The 25,233-nt window shown below is 26.4% G+C and overlaps 1 protein-coding gene across 1 annotated transcript; it reads right to left on the bottom strand.

Moving 5' to 3' along the window:
• Nucleotides 1–2,978: 2,978 nt before the first annotated feature.
• Nucleotides 2,979–24,879, bottom strand: LOC145840810 (uncharacterized). The gene is made up of 13 exons (XM_082948148.1): nt 24,709–24,879; nt 21,684–21,775; nt 21,490–21,601; nt 20,958–21,121; nt 20,034–20,100; nt 18,862–18,923; nt 16,119–16,192; nt 13,576–13,720; nt 13,138–13,274; nt 11,006–11,095; nt 10,548–10,693; nt 7,647–7,767; nt 2,979–3,434 (listed from the first exon to the last, which is right to left on the bottom strand). Exons 1-13 carry the CDS (start codon nt 24,872–24,874, stop codon nt 3,269–3,271), a joined length of 1,542 nt encoding a protein of 513 aa, XP_082804274.1. The 5' UTR covers nt 24,875–24,879; the 3' UTR covers nt 2,979–3,268.
• Nucleotides 24,880–25,233: the final 354 nt, after the last annotated feature.

Raw genomic sequence — 25,233 nt, forward strand, 5'->3', positions numbered from 1 at the left:
TTATAAAAAGCGGTTAGTTTGGCAAGTTTGTAGTTTTGACAAAATGTAAATAGAAATGAATATTGTGTAAATTAAATACAAATTGATACAGGTTAGCGCAAGACAGGAGACACATGGCTTCAAAAGACATTTTCTGCCATAGATGACCATTGTTTTAACTTTTCAATAAAACAACTTCATTTCTGTTATTATTATAATGCATTTATTAATTTGTCCTTTTTAGCAAACATACAATAAAGATGAAATTTGTTATCTTAAATACAGTTGGTTATCCTTTGTTTAAAATTTGTTTAGTTTATCAAAACTGTTTAATTAGTTAACGTTATACAATTATGTAGGTTAAAATAAACATATTTTGATATCTTTATATTAGCCAAACAGTCGTTTGTAAGAATGCATTTTGTGTTATCAGAATTATCAAATTCTGCTGTACTTATAAATATACGACAAAAAACTATTTAAACTTAATTTTATGAAAAGTTAATAGTCATATAAAACTGTTTATCTTTTTTAAGTTTTAACTTAGTAGAATGAGTTAAAGCTATAAGGTATAAAGAACGAAATATATTTATAAAACATAGTAGTCTTTTTAATAAAATTACAGTTATGTTACATAACAAAAACAAATGCTTTTCTTTTGCTTAGTATCATTTATTTCTTTTTATTTGTTAAATTCTATTCAATAATGTAGTAGAAAAAGATTATAAAAACATACATTGTTTACTAGATCACATAAAAAACCTATTTTATAGTGTCCTGAACCAATTGCTTATAGGATAAATCAAATACCTTCTTTTATGAACATTGTCTTAACAATTTAAATCACTATAATGACTGTAATTAGCTTAAAAAGTTAACTTTTTGAATAAATTTTTTATTATAAGTTTGTAATAAGATTTCTTAATTTTATTTTGTACATTTTTTAAATAAATTTACGTCAATAGGTTTCTTAATGTTAGTTACGTAAAATAGTTTACATTTTAATAATCTTTTTTCGTATTAAAATAAATTTTTGCCTTAAAAAGCTTTTTAAATTTTCATTCAAACTGAAGACATAACCTTTATATAGAAGACAAATACATGTATAAATGTTAAGACTTTTTAAATGATTGTAAGTTTTCCAAGTTTTGGAAAGTTGAACAAAAGTTTAAAACATATAATTAAAAAATATTGGTGTTCAATTTTTAAGTTCAAGAGCTGCTTCAAGTATCTTCAAGCAAAACTATAATAAAAACTAAATGCGTTCATTAAACGTTTTGCTTTGGCCGATATAAGTTGATTTAAAATATGAAAATTATTAAAGGCCAGTTTCGAGAAGTATTTTATCATCATATTAAAACAGCAAAATAACTTGTTCTTCAAGTTGCGGTCAAATTTTTAAACGTAAAAATGTACAGCTTAAAGGTGTGTACTTTTATAGATTTTAGACCAGAGTTTCCTAAACCGTTTTTCAGAAAAAAAAAATAATCGATCTCACTTATTTCAGATCACAGAACATGTAGTATAAGTTTCAAACTTTCGTAAAATTTATTTAAATATCCCCTAATCTTCCATTTACAAGTCACCCTTCTCCTTTTGCAGCTTACCGCCCCCAACTTACTAAGACGATCCACCTTGGAAAACCCTGTTTTATATCTATGATTTGGAAATTGCGATTGATAAACATTTTTGAAACTTTTTTGTGTAGTGTTTAAAGACTAGAGCGAAGACAACAAACATTAAGTCATCTAATATGTACTGCAACAAGCGTTAAAAAAAAATTAACATATTGTGTTTAAGTAACGAAGGCGAATAGATAAAAAAGGAAACTAAAAGCTGTGTATAAATAAAAAATAATTAATCAAAACTAATGTTGGTAAGATAAATTTTACAATCTAAAATGGTAACCACAAAAGAATTTTCTTAAAATTTTATGTGTGTACCCCTACATCATACCCCAAGTAGAATCCATGTTTAGTAAACACTTATACTATATTAAACATTTTTTTTACGGTTTTTATTTTAACGATTATCAAAAGCAACAATTGGTTATGCTGATATAACTTTATTAAATAACATTAAGTTTCTCCTTTCCTTTCAAATTCTTTTTTCACGTTCATTGGAGCAAATATATATTATGTAATACCTTAAGTGTTAAACAAAAAGTCTTTAGCTTTTAATTAACTGTCATTAACTGATGTAGAAAAATTGAATATGAATTTCAAACGAATTGGTTAGATAAACTTAAGAAAAAGTAAAACCCATTTAATACTCACTTTAACAATTAGCTTCTATAAAATGCTTACTTTTTTAGCCATATGCAACTACATTGTTTTACAAAATCAATAGTTAAAAAAACTAATCAATTTATATAAACTAGCGTTTTTTTTTCATCAAAATAAATTGCTGTTATTTTATAAAATTTTATGACTATCTTTTCAACGTTAATACTTCAAAAAAACACTTTTAAAGCGTTTTGGACACATTTTACTAAAGTAAAACTTAACATTTAATAGATACAAAATTTTATATTTACTTTAAAAGCTATCCCAGCTTTTTAGAGATTCAAATACTTTTTAGTAAAAAAAAACATTTGCGTAACATGTTAAATTTTTATCTATTCATAGATTTACTGAAAACAGTCGCTATATCAAAGGTAAATTGAAATGGTTATAGTAGCATCAACTAGACGTTTTGTACATGAGATTTTAGTTAAAATATTTTTTAAAGTTATATACACACAAAAATGCGCGTTATATGAACGAATTTTGAACGGCAGAATCTTTATTACGTCATAAAAACAAGTTCAAACTAATATAATAAAAAAATCATAATTATTTTACTTCATAATTTACGGTTTCAATACAAACAGGGTTCCCACTAAAACTTCAAAAAAAAAATTATAGGGAAATCCATAAAATACAGCAAATTTATAGGAAAATTATAAAAAAACAAACAATGAGTTTCAAACGTTATGAACATATTTTTAAGGTAAATAAAGTAAAAGATGTCATCAAGCGTTTATAAGCACAGTCTTGATAAGAAATTAACAAAAGTTTGAGGGTTTTTGAGCTCTAATTTAGGTTAAATAAGCAAACTTTAGATAAACTGTGTTTCATAAACAAAAAAAAAATTACTAGGTGGAAGGTTATTTAATAAAATTTCAGGTTTTTCCTTTTTTTGCCTAAATTGTTAAATTCCAGGTTTTTCCAGGTAAAGTTGCAACCCTGTTAAATTCAAATTAAGTTTTATTCAACTCATCAACACAGAAATTTTAAGAATGTTTTTATTACGAAAGCGTGTCGCGCAGCTGGTTAAGTTTTTTGTCGTGAACCTTCATGTGCTTGCTGTACGCGTACTTGTTGTACGTAGTGAAAGTGCAGAGTACGCACTTGAACACTTCGCCCGTGTGCTTCTTCCGAACGTGCGTCTCCAAGCAGTTCTTCTGTATCGCCCTGTTTGTTTGATTAATATCTCAGTTGTTAATTTTGTCACAGCTATTTCAACCACCAGTTACTGACCAAACAGGCGTGGGCGGAAAGCACTTTTGTTTACTTGTTTTTAGTAAAAAAAATTGAAAAATATTAGAAAATTAATACCGCTCTGCTTTTATATTTGTTAAAAATAAATTAGATATTAAAAAGAATAAGTTAAATTTCTTGCCAAAATACAGTGATTTTCAATTTTGAATGCGTACTTTGTGCTGCGTTTAAATTACGTACCCGAGAAAAAATTACTGAAGTAACAAACAATGTGTATAAAAAGATAAAAACAAAATGCAATAAAACTGCCTTTTATATTATCTTTTACAAAAATTAAAAGCTTAAGTAAAAAAACAGGTTATAGTTAGTTAAAATAATATACATAAACCATTATAGCTAACAGTTTATTATACTCCGAGCTCATAGAAAACTAAGTTTAAGAAGAAGTTTAGTAAACGATTTTTAACATGTTATAAAAAATATGTGAAATTCTTATTTAAAAATAGGTCATATCAGACGTTTCACTTTTGGAACAACACTCTAGTAATACATAGTGTTAGTGCATTGCAACGATAAACGTTTGATCAAATCGATCATCAGACCACAAGGTAGACTGAGACCCGCTTGCGAAATATTGCAACAAGGAATGACTCAGCTTGTAAAAATGAACAATTGCAAAATTGTTAATGTAAACAAGGGGCTTACATTTATTTCGTGTCGAAAACTTTTAATTTAATTCATCAATGACATTGAAATATACGGCACACTTTTATCTATTAAATGCTGATAATAAATTTGTTTTAAGTTTGATTTGTTTTCGGAAACTTGAATGCCTTATATTTCAAACTTTAAACTTTTTTTAATAAACTTTAAACTTAATAAGAACACGAAACAGTTTTTAAAATTAGTAACCTAAAACATTTTAGTGAGGTAAATGGATAAAATAAATGAATGTTTAACTAGTTATAAGGGGTACATTTCATTTTAGTATTTTAAGCTTGTGAATAAATATGGAATTTTTTGTAACAATAAAAGCTTTTCCAAAACATTTTTCATTATTTTCAAAACAAGCTTTTCCAAAACAATTTTTATAACTCTTAAAACAATTTTCTAAAACAATAAACAATATTGTTTACTTAAAGGAGTTACATTTATTTCAGTGCTTATAAAACGGAATTTTACTTGCATTTACTTGCAGTAGCAGTATCAGCTGTTTGGTAAAGCTCGAAATGTTGTATTATAAAATGTTTAAGTTTAAGTCTGAAATACTTCGTTTTTTTTAGTTTAAGATACTTCTTGTTACTTGTGTTCAAATGTTGTTTTGTTAGTGTGTCGTGTGACTATTTTATATTTGTAAATAAACTTTTGTTGACTTTTAAGTATCTTAGATGTATTTATCTTATCTAAAAATACTTATCCCCATTTAATTACCCCTAGCAATTTAGATTGATAACAATAAACATCACGTCTTGAGACATTGGAGACCATGTGTGGCCTGTATTTTAGGAATCTTCTGATTAGGAATTAGGTGCCTTATCAATTAAAAAACGCAGCAAAAAAAAAAAAACTTTAGTTTATTACTAAACAACTTTTTAACGAGTTTAAAATTTTGACAGTATAATTTGCGATAATACTTTACTTTGCGACATTTCACTATGATAATAGTAAGAAAAATTGTGTGAATAACTTTCTATTTTGAAACAGCAAGTCTACAATTATAATACAAGTGTGTGGTAGTGGTTTATTTAGTTTTGTTAAAAGTGAAGCTTGATGTCAAGGATTTTTTGCTGGAAGTACTATATAATTTTTGCGGTTATTTCTATGTATAGTTTTATATATGTTTTTTAGTGCTTAAATGCACAGTTTTTTTGCTAATGAGCATAATATTTCTTCTTCTTAGTGCACAATATATGTTGCAACTAACATAAGTCGCATGGGTGCGCAGTATTTCGATCCTAAAAAGCTTAATCTTTTTAGCTAAGGGCACAATATAAGTTGCAACTAACATAAGTCGCATGGGGGGCGCAGTATTTCGATTATAAAAAGCACAGTCTTTTTACTCTAGAGCACAATGTTCTTTGAAGATGTTGCAATTTACATAAGTCGTCAGGGGACGCAGTATTTTAGTGCAAAATTGCATTTTATAAGTTGCCAAGAGAGCGCAGTTATTATACTTTTTTAAGCATAGAAATGTAAAGTAAGAACCGCAATAAAATTTAGAATTACAACAGCAGAATAGTTGTTTTTAATAACGTCGGAGTTTTAGCTGATAAGACTAATTTTCCTATGTGTTTACTACTACTAGTTTATTGTTTTGATCTGCTGATTGATTGTATTAAAGTATAGATTATATTTGTTTTAAATTAGAATGTTTCTGAAGTTTAAAAATATGTTTGAATGAGTTTTCATCTTTCTTAGTCGTTAAATGGCTTATCGTTTGCCACATTTTATTACTCGTTTCAAGTTCAAGTATAAAGTTGTGTTAAAATTTTTCTTTTGAAAAATATCAAAAATAAACTCCCCTTAAATTTAGCAGTCGTCGTTTGTTAAATAAATTGTTGCGTTTATATCTTTTTGAACGTTGTTTGAAGCAAATAATTGATTGTCATTTAAGCACACCTAACACCTTGCTGCTGCATGAAACTTTAAAAGTATTTTTTGTTTACAAGTACGACAATAGACAAAAGATTGAATGAAGATTTTGTGTTTGTTCTATGACGTCACAATCAAAGTTCCTGCTGTCATTGTTTCCAAAGCCAATCGATGTGGTGTTTTGCTGATTCTACAAACCAGCTAGAAGACAGAAAGTCAAAAAGTTTCCTAGAAGAACAAGACGTTGTCAATGATCCAAAATTGATGTTTCATAAACCTCTATTAACCACCAGAGGACAACAAGCCCGAGGACTACATGCCTGAGGACAAAAATCCCAAAAGCAAGAAGCCCGAGGACAACAAGCCGGAAGACAACTAAATGACTATCATTGTTACTTACTTTGTCTTTATGTTGTGTTTTATCTAAGTTTTTGTAAATTATGTAATTTTTGAGATAATAAGAAATACAGTTTCTTTTTCTTACTTTTTTTTTACCCGGAATTTTAATACTGTTAAAAAAGTTTTAAGGAAAGTAGGATTTTAAGGATTTAAATTATTTAAAACCAAGCTTTTAATACTAGTTTAAAAAAAATAAAATAAGTAATGTAATGAAACTAACATTTCATTTTAGTATTTTAAAGCTTGTGAATAAATATGGAATTTTTTGTAACAATAAAAGCTTTTCCAAAACATTTTTCATTATTTTCAAAACAAGCTTTTCCAAAACAATTTTTATAACTCTTAAAACAATTTTCTAAAACAATAAACAATATTGTTTACTTAAAGGAGTTACATTTATTTCAGTGCTTATAAAACGGATTTTTACTTGCATTTACTTGCAGTAGCAGTATCAGCTGTTTGGTAAAGCTCGAAATGTTGTATTATAAAATGTTTAAGTTTAAGTCTGAAATACTTCGTTTTTTTTAGTTTAAGATACTTCTTGTTACTTGTGTTCAAATGTTGTTTTGTTAGTGTGTCGTGTGACTATTTTATATTTGTAAATAAACTTTTGTTGACTTTTAAGTATCTTAGATGTATTTATCTTATCTAAAAATACTTATCCCCATTTAATTACCCCTAGCAATTTAGATTGATAACAATAAACATCACGTCAGCATCTCTTATCGAGACATTGGAGACCACGCCGGGACTCTTATCGAGACAATATATATGTACATGACAATTTTACATTTTGTAACTAACTTGTAAAAACATGACACTTGTACATTTTGATGCTTGCGTGTAATCACAAAAATGACACTTGTACAGTTTTTAACTTACTTGTTATCACAGAGATGACAATTTTACATTTTGTAACTAACGAGTAATTACATGACAATTGTACAGTTTGTTGCTAACTTGTAGTCGCAGAGTTGACACTTGTACATTTTATGACTAACTTATAATTGCAGATATGACAATTGTACATTTTGTAACTAACTTGTGATCACATGACAATTGAACATTTTGTAACTAACTTGTAATTGCAGAGATGACACTTTTAAATTTTGTTACTAACAAGTAATTACATGACATATGTACGTTTTGTAACTAACGTGTAATCACATGACACTTGTACAGCTAGTTACTAACTTGTAGTCGCAGAGTTGGCACTTGTACATTTTGTCTTTGTTGTGTCGCTGAACATGTCTTCTCATCGAATTTCTGTCTGAACACTGAAACCAACACTCGTCACACTTGAATGGTTTCTCACCTACATATTAAATTTTCAGTTAAATAAATTATTTACATAAAATCTACATAAAAATGTAGTTGAAACTTTTAGGCTGATGGTATAATTTTTGTTACAAAAAAAGAACAAACACTTGGTTTTAATTTGAAATTTTGTATTTTCACTGGGTGTACAACTATTCAAATTCCGACAATTCAAATTCTTAAAAAAATTGAAAGTACCACAAATAAAAAAGTATTGTATATTTGTCAAATACAAAAATATATATGTAGGTCTAATTAATATCTACAAGCCAATTTATTCTTTTTGCAAAACATTAAATACTTTTTGAGATATGGCTTGAATAAAGTAAAAAATATAGTTATTTTTAGTAATTTTAATATACATTTAAAAATATTTAAGACTTTTCAAAACAGAAAAAAGTGGCTTGTAGATATTAAGGCCATAGGGGGGTCCGACATTTTTTTTTACAAAAATAAGCTTAGGCTTTTATATGAAAGCTTTAAATACAAACTACAAGCCTGTTTTTATAGAATTTAAAAATATCATTTAACTTTTGAGATATTTTATTTTTTGTAAAAAGTTTCCAATACAAACGTATAGACCGCAAATTTTTTGGGGTCAATTTTCTCGGAAATTAAAAAATTCACTAAAAATCTATCTCCTCCTTCATTTTTTAAGCAATCTTCTTCAAATTTTCAGGAAATGTTCCTTATATTAAAAGGAAAAAACGTTACTTTAGAATTTTAATAATGTAGAAAAATAAAAATTTTATCACAAAAATTATAAAAAAAATGTTTTTTTTTTCAAAAAAAAAATTAAATTTTTACAAATTTTTTTTTTAATTCCAGAGTAACGTTTTTTTGTTATTGTATAAAAATTAGACTGTGAAAGTTTAAAGAAGATTGATTGAAAAATGTAGGGAAAATAGATTTTAAATAAAATAGTCTTTTTTCGCTGTTTTAGTTTTCCCTTTCCATAGGGAACCTATTATGCGGCCCGACTTTGACTAGTCATATATCAAAGAATAATTTGAATTTTTTGAAACAATAAAAAGCATCTTCAAGCTTAGAAAAAACTGTTTAAAATAAGATCAACTTGTAAAAAACATGTTTTACCCCCCCCCCCCCCTCTATGGCCTTAATAAGATATACATATGTTTTTTTTTCAAATTTATATTACTTATTAAGTTTAAGTCTTTTAAGTATTTTTAAAGAATTTGAATTGTCGGAATTTGAGTTGTCCGAATTTGAATTGTCATGTAACCATTTTCACTATAATTTTATTTATATATAAGGCGATATGGGGTGCTATAGCTAAAAAAGAGAGTTAAAAAATTAATTCTAAAGCACAAGTTTTTATTTTCCATGCTGATTTTACAGACATTCTATCTCGACAACATTTTGATTAGAGGAGCGAAAAGATGATTCGAACAAATTATTTGATGCAAAAGTTATACTAGTTTTACAATGCATATTCTTTGCAAGGAGTGATTTATTTTAATTTTTACATTGTATTGTAAATGTTACATTGTACATTAAACAACAATTAGTTTATCTCCAACAACTTTATGTGAATGAAAATTTTGAAAATTTCCCTTTAGGCAAACAAACTGTGTTCTTAACAATCCACTGTAAATGCAATTTTAAGCTTAAGTTTACTTATGATAAAGCTTTGAACTGAGCACTTTACTTGATGAAAGTTTTAGATTTATAACAGAGCTTCTATCTACATACCCATAAATATTAAGATTTTTACAGCTAACTATGTATTTTTTAAATATATAATAACATCAGTAACTATTTTGTCTCTGCAAAAAATAACTTATTCTGAAGTTTAAGCAAATGAGTGCCCATTATAATTGTGAGGTTTAGTTAAAAGAACAGAACCCGTTGAAATGTGAAACCCCTGGCTGCACACCTATTGGTAAACTCTTCTATCCTAAAACAAAAAGAAGCTTAAACCTCCAACAAAAGGTTTGTCAACATAATAAATTCAACACAGCACCAACCATCAAACTACGTGATCACTGCTACCAAATAAACCATAATTAGCTGCTGCAAATATACACTGGACTCAATTATCTTAAAAACAGTAAAATATTTTTTTTGCATGATAAAAATTTTTGTTGTTGAATTTTTCCCTAAAAACAAAAATTTTGCAGATTGTTAGAAATCTTTTAGTGGCCTGAGTTTGACAAAGTTTTGACATTTTGTTCTCAAGACCTATAAACTATTTTAATGTGGTCTTATTTCGTAGATTCTTAACATTTAGCTTCAAGGTGCATTTTACCATATTTTAAAGTTCAAAATAAATTTAATTTTTTTTACTATTTTTAAACTCAACTATTAATTTTTCTTTATTTTAAATAACAGCTGAATAGATTTAATACACCAAATTTCAAAATAGAGGATTTCCCTTATTAGATCAAAAGTATGTAATCATTCTGCAGTAAGAAAAAGACCACGCGCCGCCATTAATGCAGTTCTACTTTCTAGTTTAAACAACAATACAATCCAGAAAGCTAAAATAAACAAAACATAATACTCATTCTGATATATATATATATATATATTATGACCTTAGCGATTCTATTGGGCAGATATATTTAACAAAGCTGAAATTATTTTAAAATTTAACACTCACTGCTATATATTATGTAAAAAGAAATCGCAAACTTATTTAACAGAAATATATTTATAATAATATGAACACGAGTGCTCTTAAATTATGGAGCTAATTAAAACTTGAAACACCACTCAAAGTCCCTTACTTTATCTGTCTTACATTTTCAAACAAACCGGAGTGGGTCCTCATGTGCTGTATGAGCGATTCCTTCTGCGTAGACGAGTAACTGCACACCGTGCATTTGTGCTTCTTGCCTTCCACATGCGCCTTGCAGTGAGCCTCCAAACTCCGCTTGTTCGCAAACTTCTTCCCGCATATTCTTCATGTTTGTTGTAAAAATAAATACATCAAGTTATTATTACAGGAAAGTTCTATAAAAAGTAGCAAGAAAAAAAGTTGAACGTTAAAATGCAATAATTTATATGTTTTCTAATCATTACATGCAAATCTAAGATCAAAATACTTTAATAAAAAAAGGTTTTAACTATAAGTAAATTTGTTTCATTTGAAGTGAACCTTTGATCCTAAGAATTAAATTTAACTTACTTTATTCACTTACAGCAAAAGTCGGCAGGAAAACTTTTGAAACCAAGTAAACATTATTTAACCAAGTAAAATAATAAGAACTTACTGGCACAGAAAACCATCAGGGTTGGGCTTGGCTGAATGAGATGCCAAATGAACTTTGTAGTTTCTTTCGTGCTTGAAACTCTTTTTGCATCTAGAAAAGAGTTTGTTAGTACACACATAAAATTTAAACGCGTTCTATAATTATTAACTATAAGAACATTAAAAAACTAAAAAAAAAAATATAAGACAATTTTTAAATAGCACTTACTAGCTTTTGATGGTTAAAACATAACTGTAAAACACACTATCAGGGTAAAAACACCAATTGAAATAGAATATATGTGAATTTTTGTAGCACAACTTCCGAAAATATTTAGAATAAAAGTTTTTGTTACAATTTTATTTCCGTCTAATGCACAGAAGCTTGCAATAAGACTTATTATTTTCCAGAAAACTTGTAACTTTAGTTTGATAGAATATTTAATGCATCAAAATATATATTGATTGGTACGACTGAAGCGCTACATAAAATCAAAACAAAACATTACTAACACATTTAGCTAAGATGTAAGATTGATATAAAAACCTACATAGTTGAACAGCTTACTAGGTAAAAATGTAAACGATTAATAAAACTAATGTTTGTTAAAAATGAGCTATTAAGTTAAAACTAAATATTATTTGCAGTTTAATCAATTTAACTTAGTATAAAGATATGAAATTAAAAAACTGATATTCATTAACAAAAGGAAATGTAACATCAATTAATTTACAGACACTGGCTTAAATTACATATATTAAGTTAAAAAAGTAACATGTGCAAATATTGTAAAGATATATATGCAGGGTTGCCAAAGGCTTTTTGTAAAATTTTTCCAGGTTTTTAAAATAGAAGTTTTTCAGCCTGTTTTTAGTAAGAAACTCAACTTAAGTTAAGACCATAGGGGGTTCACCTTGGTTTTTACAGTTGATCTTATTTTGTAGAGTTTTGTCTTCGTTATCAGACGTTTTCAACCACTTAAAAAAAATTCAAAGTAATTTTCGAGATATAAGCAATCAAAGTTGGTAATCTCAATAGGTTCCTTAATGGAAGGCGCAAACCATAAATGCAAAAAAAGCATTTTTTTACAAAATTCTATCTTCTCCTTTATTTTTTAACCAATCTTCTTCAAATTTTTATAGTAAACCCATTACTAATATTTACAGGATTGCCAAAGGTTTCGAAAAATTTCGATCAGGTTTTCTGAATTTCTTCAAGGTTTTTAAACGTACGAGTTATTGGGTCTTTGTTTTTGTATAAAATTAAGTTAAAGGTAAAAAACTTTCTTAAATACAATAAAAACATTGAAAAGATACAGTAGAGATATTTAAAATGTGTTTTTTAATAAAAAATAACCATAACAATAAATGTTATACATGTGATAGATTCTTGTATCAAATTGAAACTTTATTACTTTATATGTAAGAATTGTACAAAACTACATATTTTTTTTTTAATTTAAAAATCCAGGTTTTTCAGAATTCAAGGTTTATTGGAAACCTTGTGTATGGCAAAGTGTAACTATGATAAATAATAATTAAGTGTAACAATGATGTTAGTGCATTGAAAACAATTCAAGTAACACTAAAAATAAGTCAATTGAAACAAACAACGTACATATAAAAATAATAATCACTAAAGTCTGAAAAAGGTTGTTTTTAAACCATGTACTTAATCCTTTGAAAAGTTTACAAACTCAAAATTTCACACATAAAAAATATTTTTAAACAACAACATTAGATATTTCAGAGCTGCATAAGTGCAACCTTTTTTTTCAACATTTCCTAACATAACAGAGCAGACACGTCATTTTATTAGATACAAACAACTTACATGTTGCAGGCGAAGGTTTTAGTGGGCAGGTGGGTGAAATACAAACAACTTACATGTTGCAGGCGAAGGTTTTAGTGGGCAGGTGGGTGAAATACAAACAACTTACATGTTGCAGGTGAAGGTTTTAGTGTGTAGGTGGGTTTAAATACAAACAACTTACATGTTGCAGGTGAAGGTTTTAGTGGGTAGATGGGTGAAATACAAACAACTTACATGTTGCAGGTGAAGGTTTTAGTGGGTAGATGGGTGAAATACAAACAACTTACATGTTGCAGGTGAAGGTTTTAGTGTGTAGGTGGGTTTAAATACAAACAACTTACATGTTGCAGGTGAAGGTTTTAGTGGGTAGATGGGTGAACATGTGCTTGGTGAGATCCGCCTTCCCCACGCAAGAGTAATCGCACTGATTGCATTTGTACGGTTTCGGAAATCCGTGAGTGAACAAGTGGTTGTGCATCTGCGTGTTAATAAGAACACTGGTAAACGGAAAATTTTTTTATAAACTTTCAGTACTCTGTTTTTATAAGATATTTATTATAATGATCTCATTAACCATATTACTCAAGTGAAATATTGTTTCTTAGTAAATTTGTGAATCAATAAATTTGAAAACTTAATATTGTTAACAATTAAGTATATGTATTCTATCATGAAAATTTATAAAATATATGAAAACTAAAAATATTAGAAGTAGACAAATAGAACTAAATTTGTATAGCATCGACTTCTATGTAAACATAATTTAAATAACACCAGACCTGTTTCCAGTTCTTGTAACTGGCATCGCAGTTGTCATAGTAACACCGGTACAGATGGCAATACCTTCTTCCCTTGTCCCCGTACGGCATGTGACACCTCTCATGGGCGTTCAGCAGCTCCTCGTTGCCGAAGCGCGTCAAGCATCTGAAATATGTTAGATTGTTGTACTTAAAATGGTATTGAGGTGTAATTTGTAGCTTATTTGTAGTTATTAAGTTATACTGATATTTTGACAACCAAGAAAAACATTTACTATTTATTACTTACAAGTAAAATTTTAGAATTATATTAAGGTTGGTCAACTCCTTTTTTTGAAAACTAATTCATGATTTTTTTAATATTTATTTGCTACGTTAGAATAGAAAACGTAATCTAATATAAAATATAATTAGATTTAGATGTTAAAAGGTCCATTAAGATATAGATTGTGGCTTATTAACTACCCATTTAATTTTTCGCCCCCTCTACTTATTGCCTTTTGATAGCCAAAAATGGCCCCCATTTTGAGTGCTGATTTTTAAAAATTAAAGTTACTTAAAAGTAATATTTAAAGTATTTTGTTATTTTCCACATTGTATTCATTTTAACAACAAAAACTAACTTTAGTTGGTGTATTACCTAAGGACTTAAAAGTTGTCGGCTTATATAACAATATCTTTATTTAATAATTATTTATTACATTATTCTATCATTATAAAAATATGTTGTTTTGTTACACGTACAAATTTACACTTGTTTAAAAAAACAACAATTATGAATACCAAATACCATTTAATTATGTTAAGTGTTTTACAAAGCTTCCCCAATAAGCTAGAAAATAGAATTTTTCAAATGTCCTGTGTTTTTGTAATTCTTTAAATTTTATCCTGTTTTTCTTAAGACTGATTCAAGTTTTTTAAATGATTTGTCATCAACTAGTTTTTGTACTAATCTCCGGTCATTTTACAACTTTGAATACTAATGCCTGCACAATGTTTTGTAATAAAATTGTTTTAAAACATTGTTATACTGCAAAACTTATTCGTGAAATATACAATTCTTTTATGATTCTAATAAGTTTTATATTACTGTATCAAAAAGGCCAGTTAAATTTTTTCTAAGTTAGCATAACTTTAAATAAAAGTAAAGTACAGTTTGTTTACTTCAACGATCTCCAGTGTTTAGCTTTTATAAGATTTTTGAAAAATTACTCTATAAGATAGCTGTATTAATAAAAACAATAAAGTCTTTTATTGTATTCAAAAACCTATTATTGAGCTGTTGCTATTAGCACATTTTACAAGCTTTTTATGTAGAAAACGATAATTTTTATCCAACGTTATGTACTATTAAAATAATTATTAATAAAGTTAATGTATTGTTTTTAACAATCAATAACTGACCAAAGTAATATTCAAGCTAATAGTATTAAAAAAAACTTTTAAAAAACTGAATTTAATTAAAATTTGTAATTATATCACAAAATTTTGGAAAATTTGATATGTGAAAATGTTTTTTACTGCTGTTTTTTTGATGGAAAGTACTTGAATTGTACTAAAAACGTGCACTTGTGTTTTATCAATAAAATATAATATTTAAAGTTTGTTAAGATTCAAAAAAAAAATTAAACTTTTACAATAAAAAGTAACTTAAAGAACATTCATCTGTTTTTTCCTAAAGAAACTTATTTTAGAATAAAACCGCGATAGCTTCGTGGCCGCCTTGAAAAAACTTTATCAATCTATCAAAAAACTTCAGTTAAAATATTGTAATTTATTAATTTATTTAATTTAATTTATAAAATTTACAGAAACTGTTTTCTGTGCTACTTTCTAATTTACACAGGGTTGGTACGAGATTTTGTTCAGTTTTAGACTGTCATGTTTAGTTTAGACTGAAATGTCCTTAACCTTTGTTGAACAGGGTCCAATTGGGCTTATAGCGGGATGAAAAAACGTATCCTACTAAAAATAAAATCTTTTAGTACATACTATAAGTGTTACAGTTCTAAACTATTTTATTAGATGTGGCCCCTGGAAAATATTATAAAAAATTGATTACTCTAAAATTGAATTGTCATGTGACTACTACAAACATATTTAACATTCTACTTTTTGTGTAGCAAACCCATTATATGCTGGGCTACAAAAACCAAATGCTTATTTTGAAAGAAATTCAAAATTTAGTAATCTACTCAGGAAGAATTATTTTCGAAATTATTTTTACAATTCACAAATATTTAGCATTTGAACTGACAACAACTGACGTTTTTCCAACATTGCCAAAAAAAAAATTATTTAGACGCGTATTAACCCTGTAATACTAATTCAACTATTCAACTACTTTCTTCAATTCAATTATTTATTTTAGGTGGACATAATATTGTGTAAATACATTTAGAAAAGAATAACATTAATTTACTAACAATTAATGTTAACAAAGTTTAACAAATTTTGATTTCATTAAACTTGATTTTTAACGTAACAGATGATCAAAAAATACTTAGAAAAAAAACACTCGTTGGATAACGGTTTTAACTTTAGCAACAAACAAAACAACTAACACATTGCACTTGAAGGGTTTCAAAGGGTATTTACGAGGCCTTTTCAAAGACTTTTTCAACTTTTCAAAAGTACTCTGCAATTTATTTTTGATTAACAAAAACTTTTTACATAGAGTGCCAACGAAAAAAAAAAAACTAACAACTGTTCCTAAGGTTATAAAACTTTAGGAAAAGAACTATAATGCTTATTTTATTATGTATGTCATTAAATAAAAAAAAGTTTTGAGAAACATACAACTTTGTTTTATTGAAAAATAATTATAAAGAACTTTGTTATTTTAAAATTTATAACTTTTTACAGCTCTAACTAGACTCTAAGGACTTTTAGTAAACTTTTTTCAAACTTTTAATAAAAAATGCTTAATTTTTTTTGTATTGAACATATTTGTTTTATAAAATAGAGCAAAAGTAAACTTAAGATTAAGTAGATAAACTAATTATCTAAACAAGTACAAAAAGTATACTGGAAATCTCAAATCTTGTACAATGTTTACAGCAGAAAAAAACTTTTATACTACTTATAAAAAAAAGTAAAGAATAGTTGTTTGCACAATATTTAAATAACTTTAAACTATTAGATTTTACATAAAACACAATAACTTTAAATTATAGAAAAATGTTTTATGAACATGTTTTTTATTATAAAATTAACATTTAATGCATACAGTTTTTAAATTTACCAAACAAAAGTAGATAGTAACACATTTTTAGGCGTTAAACTAATTTAAAAAATTTAAGAACAAAACCGCACTAGTATATTAAATTTAACCAGATTTACTATTAAAATGAGTACAAAGTTATAACAGTATTACAATAAAATGTACTAAATAAAATATTTTAGTCTTAAAAAAGTATAAAAACCTACTAAAACTAGTACATAACAAAAATCCACTGTACATAGCTGTAGATCTTATACATAAAAACTAAGGTCAAAGATTTTTTTTTTCATATGATTTTACTCTTTATACTGGTCAATTTTGATCTAATATATTTTTCTAAGTAACCTTAGCTATTTAACTAAATTTTATTTAGCTTAAATTTACAATGGTGATACTTATCTGCTTAATTAATAATATTATATTATGAAAAATTTAAGTTCAAATTAAAACTATAATTTATAATTTTTTAACTAGAAAATTTAAAGTCCATGGTTGCCACTGATCAAGCTGAGAAAAATTTCCTGACTTTTCCTGACTTTTTACTAAAGTTTTCCTGACTTTTCTAAATCAAACTCTTAAATTAAACTTTTTCTGAAATACATAATCTAACACTTGAAACTATATAAAGCTTTCAATCTAATTTTAATACAGGTTAAAAACAACAGTTTTTTGCTGAATTCTATCATCAAACTTCCTGTACATCACTTAAACCATCTGTGTATGATTGATGTTTGTAATAAACAGCTCTATCACCAAAATACTTGTATTATTACCTTATAAACAACTTTTTAGCATTTCCTAGCATAAATGTATCTAGATAAACAAACTTTAGTCAGACTTAGCATATAAGTTGTAAAACAACCTAGAAGTTAAACACATCTAATAATAAAAAGTATTTACTTAAAACATGTTTTACTTATATAAATTGTTCACTTAGTTTAATAAAATACTACCCAAACTATTTAATATAAAACCCTTAAATTAAAACCCAATTAAAAAAGAATATACTTAAGTAACTGTAAAAAAAAGACATAAAAAAGTAAACTCTTTATCTGTTGTATAAAATATTTCCTCTTATTATTTACTATAAAATTTTTAACAAATAATTATACTCTTATTTACTTTAAAAACTTAAGTTACTCTACAAAAAATACAAATAATAAGTAAACTTAATCTTGGCATATACCTCTCTTATAACTTATTTTATAAATTTAAACAACTTTGAAAAAATTATAAAGAGGTAAAGTATACACATTAACTTGTTACATAAAATACTAAACTAACTGCTTAGTTATAAGAAACTCTATTATTTACTTAAACAAAAAACACTTTGATTCTAAAACTATGCTAGATAAACTTTTGTGTATATATCACAGTTTCACTATGGAAGAGTCCTTGCTACAGATCATCAATACTAAAAAGCTTACAAAATCTGCTTGTTCAATATGTTAATAGAAAATTTTTGCAGTTTTATTAAGGATATTTAACTTATTTATACCAGGTGAAGGCATTGAAAATAAAATTACATATTTTTAAAAATTTTGGAATTTTTTCTAACTTTCAATTAATTTTTACCATTTGAAGGCTTTAGAATACAAGGAATTTTGTAAATTTAATCTGACAAAATCTGATTTTTTTTAAATTTTATCAAATTTCCTGACTTTTCCTAACTTTTTTTCAAAACCCCTCATTTTTTCCTGACTTTTCCTGACTTTTGTCAATTTTTTTAATTTTTCCTGACTTTTCCTGATTTCCTGACTTTTCCTGACCGAGTGGCAACCCTGAAAGTCAATAATTTGAGAAAATTGTTAGATAGATACTCATCTAACAAAATGATGGTATTATGTGCAGTATAACTTAATACAGGTTAATCTACAGCAAAAAACCAATCTGAGTGGCAATAAATAGCCTAAGTTTATAAGAAAAAAAAAACTTTAAGTAGTAAGAACAAATATTAAAAAACTACCTGACTTATACCAATTTGGCCTGAGTCAGACTGAAGTTATGAGAAAACTGTAAAAGTAGTAAGAGCAAAAAAGGAAATAAAAACTGTTAATCAAGGTAAAATGCCTTCAAAAACTAACTTCAATAGGACTTGTTTGATTCTTTTCACTTGATGAGTTTTGTTTTTCAAGCTTAGATGAGTCTGAAAATTTAACTATTGTCAACGCTATTATATGTTTATAAGTTATATAGGTTATAAACCCATTATAAAAAGCTATATTATCATGTTTTTTATATTAGAACGGTGTATTAAAAGTCTGAAATGAAGTAACAAGTTGAAAAACTAGAAGTACATCGTACTAACTTGAGTGTTTTATGATATTTTAAAAACTGTTTTCTAATGTTTACATTATTAAAAGTATTTTTAGACAAACATTTACAAAGCACGTAAAAGTCTTTTTTCATCAAAGAGTAAGTATAAAAATGTCTTTATTCACAAACAATTACTACTTGAATGTTAATAATACCTTTTAAATATAAACTTTACGTGAATTAAAATAAATATAATATAAAGGTTTGTAGTTTTTTTAATTAGCGGTTCACATTTTAATTGAAAAAATATTTTGCAGGTCAGAGTTGTTAAACAAGTTTTTTGAGGTGGCATAGCATTAAAAATTGCAGTACAAAGCTTAAATAAAAACTTTTAAGAGCAAAATTGTAATGAACTGATCATTTAATAAACACTAGTTCGTACGAAAAACCAAACTAAGATCACATTAATAAGATTTATAATTAAAAAAAATCAAATATTGTTTTGCACAACTTGTTGTCAAGTTAAAAGGTACAAAAAAATCAATTTTTTTTTGGGTGGTTGAATCCGGTTTGTGGGCATACATTGCCCATTCCTAACCAAATGCATTCAATTCCTTGGGTATTTTAAAGATACTATATAATGTTAAAGTATAATAGTGCAATTAAATTTACAACTTAAAAAACAGTATTTTAAAATAAATTTAAAAAAATATTAGAAAAATATAAAAATTGATGTACGTTATTCTCCAAAGTACTTATTTTGAACTGCAAAATTTAAATAACATACACATAAGAATTATATAATACTGTGCAAAAAACTATAAGTTTAAATGCTAGTTAGAGAAAACTCTTTTACAAATAGCGTGTTTATGAAAACAAAAAAAAAAGTGAAATATTTAGTAATTTATAAAGTTACAAAAGTGACTGTAGTATTGCAATAGAGTAGATGTTTTTTTTTTTAAAAAGTTTCAAAAATAGTATTTTTTGTCAATCATCAAACCTACAACAATTTCATTATTAGTTGAATCATTTTTGTTGATATCTTCTTCATCCTGAGTTATTATTACCTGAAAAAATTGCTTTTTTAGTTTAAAGATATCTAGTTTTAGTAATTATTTTTTAATGACAACTAACATATATTTAGTTGATAAACTAAAATCAATTTGTAAAAGGTCATAAATGTAGAATCTTGGGTTTAATAAGTTAATCTTATTTTTTATGTTTGTATTGCTACAAGATAAATTTTACAAGTTAGCATTCTTCCCAAGTATTTTTTATAAATTAGTGGGACCGTTCAAATATGCAGAAAGAAACTTTTGGACGAAGGGTCACAAAGGTGTCCCTTTGTGCATACTTGACAGCTACTCAAATTAGCGATTTAGAATAGTGATTTCAATAGACTCTCTTTGAAAGAAATAAACTAAAGATTTATAAAATAGTTTTAAATGTATTTTCTAACACAGCGATCAGCTACAATCTTCAAGTTTTTATATTTCTTCCTTACTAACTCAAACACAAATAAAATTGATGGTAGCGTTAAAGTAATTTGACTATATCTAAAACAAAAAAAAGATACTTTTATAATCATGTAAAAAATAAACTTTTGGATCAGACATTAAGCTAACATCTAGAATCTAATTAATATCTGATAACAAAAATTGTTTTAATCGCACTATGACCTAAGTATTTATTTTTGTACTTTTTATCTGTATCAAACATTAAAGAATATATAAAAGTTATGACTGAAAAGCTTATGTATTGATAAAAAACATGTTGTTGAAAATTGGTTAAAGCAATTCTGTGCAAAACTGCTTTCAATTTGTTATACCGAAAACAATAATGAACAAAATATAATTCTAGCACAATTAAACACATCAAGTTTAGCTTATAAATAAACAAAAAGCTTTAAAATGACTGCCTTCACCTCGATCGGCAGTTTGTGATCGTACAACGCAACATCTTCGTTCAACTCGGGGTAGTCGTTGTAATTGTCGACCTCGACAACCATAAAGTCCTGGACCTGCCCCGAGCTGTTCTGCTGCATGTTCATGTAGTTGAAAATGTTCATTTCGTCTTGCTGCCGTGAGTCTGTGTTTGAAATTGCAAAGGTCATTGTTGTTGTAAATTAGCACCTTGCTTTATAAAAAAATCAAACCACTGCTGCTTTTTAATTTTTCTTGTAAACTAAAAACACAGAATCAGAAATACAAGCTCGTAACTTATTGAAGTTTACGTGTTTTGTTTACGAATCGATTAAAGTTTATTACAAAACTTATTGTTAAAAATACAAACAACATAACTGTTTTTACAAAAACAACTTGAAAACATCAAATGTACTAGAAATGATTATTTTTCAACAAGTGTTTACCTTTTAATGATAAATTAACTTATCTTAGTATACCCTTAACAATAAAAACAAACAAAATTTTATTAACTTAATTTTTTTTTTTACAAACTTTTCAAACTAGAATTTCTGTTGTTGAAATTTATCATATTACTTCCAAAATCTCCAGCTTCAGCTTCATCTGCAATAGTAAACACCTGGGAATCTTCAAGTTGGGCATCTTCCTAAAAGTATGCATAAAGTTCTGTTTTTTCACTTTTACAAATTTGAACTTAAGAAATAATAATCCACTTTAAAAAATCAAACTTTATTTTTGCTTGCTTGTTGAGATTCTTCTAGAACAAAGTCGTTGAGCAAATTGATTGGCGTGCAAAGAGAACCAGGTGGCAAGTCTCCACCTGAAAGAAAAGTTATATTTAAGGTTATTGGCTCAAAAAGCTTTAAGTGTTCTTAAGTGAAAATAATATCAGATTTATTATTTTCAGAACTTTTTTTAACTGAAGCCAGATATGGTTTTTTAGTAAAATTGCTGGCTTGTAACTTAGTATTGATTACAAAGTCCATTTAGCTTAATGATGAGTTACAAGCCAGCAATTTTACTAAAAAACCATATCTGGCTTTAGTTAAAAAAAGTTTTAAAAATAATGAATCGAACATTATTTTCATTTAAGAAGACATAAAGAATGATGTGAATGTTTGTTGAATAAAAAAGTAATAAATATTGCTTTACAAAGTCGATTTAACTTAAAGATAACTACTTATTTATTCAATAAACATTCACATCATTTTTGTTAATTTCAGAGTTGCCAATCTTTGAGTCAAAAGAACTATCCTGAGTGATCAAAAACTGTCCTGAGTCATCCTTGAGTTTTTCAAAATCTTTTAAAAAAATCTTAAATAAAATTAAAACAAAACTTTCAAAACCATTAACAATCAAGTCTTCAAAATAAATTGGTTATAAAATATCAAAATATTGAAAATAAAAAACAACTAAATCTCATTCAAAATCTAGCAGAAAAACTGAACTAATATTTTTTTTTAATCTTAGAACTAACATATATGTATTATAAAACAAACAAACTGACTTGAGTCATCCTGAGTTTATTTTAAATGTTCAAACTAACCTAACTTAGCCTGAATTATCATGAGATGTTTAAAAATTTCAAACTATCCTGAGTTTGTGGCAACCCTTTAGGTTATAGAAAGGGATTTTTTACAAAATAAACTTCAGCTCTTATATTTAGGGCATTGGGGGGGAGGTTGACCTTGATTTTTACATATTGATCTTATTTTGTAGAGTTTGATCTGAGCTATCAGACGTTTTTAACCGCAAAACAAAATTAAAAATAACTTTCAAGATATAAGCAATCAGTGTAGATGGCCTCAATAGGTTCCTAATGGAAGGAGCAAACTAAAAACTCAAAAAAAAAATTTATCTCCTCCTTCATTTTTTAAGTAGCATTCTTGAAATTTTCACAGCAAGTCTATCACTAATATTTAAATCGATTTAAAGCAGGATTTTTATATTAAATATTTAATTTAAAAAATAGTTTTTTATAATCTAAAAATTTTATTTTTCAATATTCTTAAAAACTAATTTTTAATTACAAAGGGAATGTTTGTTGAAAATCAAAAGCTCAAAAATCAAGGAGGAGATAGATTTTTAGTGAATTTTTAAACTTCAAAGAAAATTACATTGAAAAACTTCATACGTTTTTATTGGAAACTTTTTACAAAACTGTCTTTTTCTGAAAATTCAATTAAAATTTTATATTCTATAAAATCTTACTTGTAGTTTATACTTCAAGCTTTCACATAAGAGTCAGTTATAATTTTTGTACAAAAAAAAATTGGACCTCCCCCTTAAGCCCTTGAATTGTTATGAATAAGCTATTAATCAACTTTTATAAATCTAAAACTTTAGGTAATTTTTGTCATTTTTGCAAAAAGTCTTGGATACACTATATGGACTGCAACTTTTTCATTGTAAATTAATAAAGATTTTAAACAGACATTGAACTACTTCATATTTTTAAACATTTTACCTCAACTTTTTTAATAATGTTCTTAACATTACAAGAAGAAATCATACTTCAACATTAATCTTTTTTTCTTTATTCTTGATTATGTTATCAATTTAAAATGTTTACATTTACATTGAAATGAAATGTAATATTTTCAATGAAATTGTTTACAAATCCCTACAGTCTGATTTTCTTTTAAGTAGAATAGATTGAAATGTTTGAGAATGGTTACTTATAAACTTGTAAGAGAACATGAATTTATATTGAAATAATATTTTTTCACTTGTTTACGTTAACTCTTCTTAACAGTCAGACCTTAAACTCTTATATGTTAAAGACTATTTTAAGTTTCAAAAGCAATTAAATAAAGCAACTAAAAGCTAAGTTAAAGATCTTTGAAATTAGATCAACTACCAAAAAATGATTACCCCCAATGCCCCCAATGTTTATTCAGTAAAGACAAGGTACATTTAGTAAATCAAATCATGTTAATTTTCTAGTTTGAAAAGACATGTCTAATAAAAAGTAAAACTTGAACTGATATCTATTGTATTTTAAATGTTTCCAATTTCTATATAAGTTTTAATTAAAAAAATAAATATATATTAAGGATTTATTACATCATTTCAATAGAGGATAATGGATCAAACCATGTACTGTACTATCTTTAGCAAAATATTACAGAGTTCTTTTAGAATAGTCAAATGTGCTACAGAAAACTATTTTTGAATTTATTACAAATAACATTTTGTAAAAAATTGAATTTCACAAACTAAATGAGTTATACTCCAAAATTCTTGTTTTAACACAAAGTTTAACACTATTTTTCTCGTTTTTTTTTTATAATAATTTTTATTAGTTTTATTTTTTCAATGGCTGTTACCTCTTACCCTTACTCTGTATTTTTTCCCCTTGGTTTTTTTTAATTTATCATTTAGTTTTTTTTTCTAACAACTTTTTTTTTGTTTTTTTATTACTCTCATGTAAAAATGACCCTCCATGCAAATTTGTCTTTGTGCAAAATTGACTGTTTGTGCAAATTTGTCTTCATGCAATTTAGTCCCCTAGTGTAAATTTGACCCAGTTTTTAGTAAAATGATAAAAATATTTTTAAGGTTTTAAAGGTAAGAAAGACCTAATCATACTAAGTTTTGGAAAAAAAACTTTGAGAAAAAAAAATATTATTACAAAAATATTATAATATGATAAAATAAACTTTTGATAGCTGACTTTGGTTGCAGCCAAATATTTTCAGTCAATTTAATACTAATTAGTTGAAAACTTTAAAAATAACAAAGCTAATTTACCATTTGAAAAAACATTTTCAGTGATCAAGCTGTCAGTAGCATCTGTATCAGTGAAAAAGAAAAGCTTTCTACTGTTATCATCTACATTACTTTCGCTTGACACAAGATACTGGTTGAGGTTGGTTTCATTTTCTGAACCATTGTCTACAGCCAAAAACTGGTTCATTACAATCTTTTTATGTCTGTGTAAAAGTTAGTAGTCATAATGAAATAAATTTTGTGTTGGAAACGAAAAATCTAATGTTTAAAAAAACATAAATTTACATGTGAAATTTTTTTATGTATCTTTTAAAGTTAATAAAATGTTATGTAAGTAACAGATGCAACTTTAAGCTTCTTGATATTAAATTAATCTGTAAAAATTTGAACAATTTTTAATTTATTTGGTACTATTTATCAAACTAAAAAAATAAGGCAATCAAAATAACTGGTCCAGTGTACAAATATATCTTTGGTTATCAATTTGTACTATTTGGATACAGTTTAAAGTCTTGTCCACAACAATTTTTAGTATAACAACATAAA

Source organism: Thalia democratica, chromosome 7 (genome assembly GCF_965202585.1).
Source record: "Thalia democratica chromosome 7, ktThaDemo2.hap1.1, whole genome shotgun sequence".
NCBI classification, from domain to species: domain Eukaryota; kingdom Metazoa; phylum Chordata; class Thaliacea; order Salpida; family Salpidae; genus Thalia; species Thalia democratica.